The following is a 3,730-nucleotide window of genomic DNA, read 5'->3' as shown; positions in this document are numbered from 1 at the left end:
AAATGAGAAAAAAGTAGTCTCTGTCCAAATATTTATGGACCTAACTGTATAAGCAGATTTTCAATCATACATTCTCTCAGTGATAAAACTTTACCTGAACTTGGGTGTATCTTAATGTCCGAATCCAGGGACACAAGTATCCATCCTCCCTCCAAACCCACTTTATCCTGAGCAGCACTGCGAGGAAGCTGGAGCCAACTCAGCAAGCACAGGGCGCAAGGCAGGAGCAATTCCTAGACATGGCGCCAGTCCATCGCAGGGGACAGAACCACTCAAACAATACTGGAAACAGAAGTTTTTATTGTGAAATGAGGCACACAGGGAAAAAGACCTTCCAGGTATTGGTCTTAATTCAAATGCAGTATTTACAGCAGGTTGCATCTGGAGAAACATTAAACAAACTTTGACAAAAAAGTACTAAACAAATGCACCAAAAGAACAAAAAACTGCAAGAATCCAGTTATGATTCTTCTTTTATCCATCCATCCAAAAGTTAACCAAACAGTTTAGACGTCAGATTGGTCTCACATTTCATAATTAAATCAAGAGTATATATAAATGCCATCATGTTTCATTGCAGTTATTTCTAGTTTCATGACAGTCATGTGGAACATAAAAATAAACACTTAACAGTTAAAAGAGTTTAAATGTGAGAATGTCAAATTGTGTACGGGGAAAAGAGAAGAGTGACAAGTTCCCCAAATAAAGAGTAAAATGCAGGCCGGTATACAGAAAAGCTACTGCATAACGCGTGTTTTGTCAGTCCACAGAGTTTCAACACTGGCGTGTACCGAGTGCTGCGTTCATGCAAGTTAACAGATGTTTCAAACATTCCATTATGCATTTACCACTCGTCATGTTTAATAAATCTGTGGCCTTTTTTTATATATATATATATAAAAAAAAAAAAAAAATTGCATCAGGGTATATAAACTAAAACAGCAAACTGAGGTGCAAAATATTTTTTGGGTTCTGAAGGTGGTGCTATAGGGTACAACAGTCAAAAGCTAAACCCATTTAAAACAGGTTTACATAATCAAACAATCTTAACCCGGTGGTGTAACTGACAATGGGAAGCCAGCTGCCTACATGCTCAACGACGTTCCAGCGTTACATGATGAATGCATATTAAAAGAAGTCTAAAATGCATACAAGTTTAAATGTCTAAGACTTAGGAAACATTTGAAAGAAACAAGTCAACAGAACATTAGCTCAATAGCTTCCTTTCCAATTTGCAATAACAACTGAATCATCTTTAATTTACAAAAAATGTTGTTGTAATAAAATTTAAAAAAATGTTTATATACAGGCTTCTTTCCGTAATAATGAGCAATATATATGGGAAATCTGTTTAATGTAATTAATAAACTACTAAAAACAAAAATGAACAGAATACTAACTGCTGGTGGGAAAAAAAAAATCTTTACAATTATAACAGACCACAGAAGATAAAATGAATAGAGTAAGACAGTTTTAAACTTCTAAAAAGGGAGGCTTAAAGACATGATGCACATAAAAAAATAAAGCCTGTTAAATTTTTTTCTCATATATTCTTAAATAGTCAAACCAATCGAATTTAGTGGGGAAGAAAAAAAAAAAAACTGAAATAAGTAAATGTGGTATCAAGATTAACCAAAGAAAAATTCAATGCTACAAGAAGCCAATATATCCAGCAGTTTAATAGTTATGATCCACTATGTGTACAGAAACAAAGACGTAGAAAGAACGAGATGGGAATTAGCCATTAAAGTACATAACATGGAACAGGAGATTAGATCTCTCCAGCTTCACGCTCCTCTGATCTCCGGGAGTCAGATCTACCATTCATACTCTCCTGCCTCCTCTCCGATGAGCTCTTCTCCTTGCGGTCCCGGTCCCTTGATCTGTCTCGAGATGATCGATCTCTTGAAGACCTATGGATGAGGGAAAGGTCATCATTGTATGTTTTAAAACAACACTTTCAATGACTGGAGTTCAGCAATACTCGACAGTATGCAACTATGCAGAGAACCTACCAGTCGTTAATTAAATATTGAGGGTGAATTTGATTTCTTAAGTGGGTTTTCAGACATTTTGCACTTAAAATAGCAGAAGTAGTAAGAACAGTAGTGTCACATGTATAGGGTGGTCCAGATCTAATTATGCAGATCCAGATCGTCTGGATGACCGATTTATGCGGGGACGATTCCAGTTTGGTGTGAAGATGATTCTTCATGTCGCCAGTTCACACACATCTCGATGGTTCGGGATTTTTCGGGTGATTTTCTATGTAATAAACTTAAGTTATAGCATAATAAAAATTGCATAATTAGATCTGGACCACCCTATATAAAGTACAGTGAAATTCTTACTTGCATCTCCCAACATGCAATATGTTGCCATTCTCCGTTGACAGGATAAATAATGTATTAAAAATACCTAGTTTCAGTTTCTATGAAACTGGACTTCCAAAACCTCACTTCTCAGAACAGCAATTACATACAGTTTCTAAGATCTTGGCACTCTTGCAACCCTAGACAAATGCTTTACGCACAAAGCTTTTATGCTCAGTCACATTTGACGATACTGCCAGCATTTTTCGATCACAGCCTTCATTTATACCGTCTTAGTAAACTGGAGGCAGCCGGTGTCACGCTCCAGAGAAGGCCAGTTGTATAGTTTAACACAGCCAGCAACTAAACTGTACTCTAACTAGTCCAGGACTCACTCAGACTTGATTTTAGTTGTAGTAGCGGACAATGTACATAACGCAGCAAAGAGGAATAATTAACGCAGGGGCTTTAGACCTCCCAAACAGAAGAAATGCTTATCTGTTTGAGGTCTCATGTTTAAGTACTATGATAGAAAAGGAAGAACATTTTAAAGAAAGAAAAAAGGGCACAGCTGAATGCCTCATAACTGTTAACCTTTTACCTAAATTTGGCTCCATCAGACAGCACACTATTGGTGGTCAGAAAAAGGAACGAGCACAACCAGGCTGGAATAGCATCATGCAATCGCTAAATTTGACATGTCCAGCAATTTTCAGTCATGTAAATTGACATGGGCTGGCGACAAGATCAGTAACTGTATTCTGCATGTCTGAGATACCCATTGACTATAAGTCGTTTAATGTGACATCGGCTTTAGACACGATACGCAGCATGGCTAACAATAAATAAACCTCCTCTTCTATTCTGTTTTCACTTGTTTTGTACCTTAAAGCTTTAAACACTGGAAACATGGCATATTTATTACTTAGGCATTTTTGTCTGGTTGTGTTTTGGCGAGGCTGCTTACCCTATGGTCAGAATGTAGATCCCAATACCCTAGTGCAACGACTCGGGCATATAAACAGTGTGTTTATATACATAATTTCAATGAATCTTACCTAATATCTAAGAGACTACAAAGGGATTATGCTGTATAACTCTGCGGGGAATATTTATAAACAGTGTGGGAGAGTTTATAAGGGCTTAAAATATATAAAAATAACCATAGAAGCATATGGTTTCTACTTCGCGGATTTTCACCTATCGCGGAGGGATCTAGAACGCAACCCCCGCGATCGAGGAGGGATTACTGTATACATACATACATACATACATACACACATATATATATATATATATATATATATATATATATATATATATATATATATATATATATATATATATATATATATATATATATATATATATATACACACACACACACACACACACATATATATATATATATATATATA

General features: G+C 36.1%; 1 protein-coding gene across 3 annotated transcripts in view; it reads right to left on the bottom strand.

Moving 5' to 3' along the window:
• Nucleotides 1-280: 280 nt before the first annotated feature.
• Nucleotides 281-3,730, bottom strand: part of luc7l (LUC7-like (S. cerevisiae)) — a 34,222-nt gene continuing 30,772 nt past the window's right edge. For all 3 annotated transcript variants that reach the window (XM_039776280.1, XM_039776282.1, XM_039776284.1), the window contains one exon: nt 281-1,913. In XM_039776280.1, coding sequence (XP_039632214.1) covers nt 1,772-1,913 — 142 coding nt within the window. In that variant the 3' untranslated portion in view covers nt 281-1,771. The remainder of the gene's footprint in view (nt 1,914-3,730) is intronic.

This window comes from Polypterus senegalus, chromosome 13 (genome assembly GCF_016835505.1).
Source record: "Polypterus senegalus isolate Bchr_013 chromosome 13, ASM1683550v1, whole genome shotgun sequence".
Classification (NCBI taxonomy): domain Eukaryota; kingdom Metazoa; phylum Chordata; class Cladistia; order Polypteriformes; family Polypteridae; genus Polypterus; species Polypterus senegalus.
Note: the sequence above shows the minus strand (reverse complement) of the source record. Positions and strands in the feature narration are given on the sequence as shown.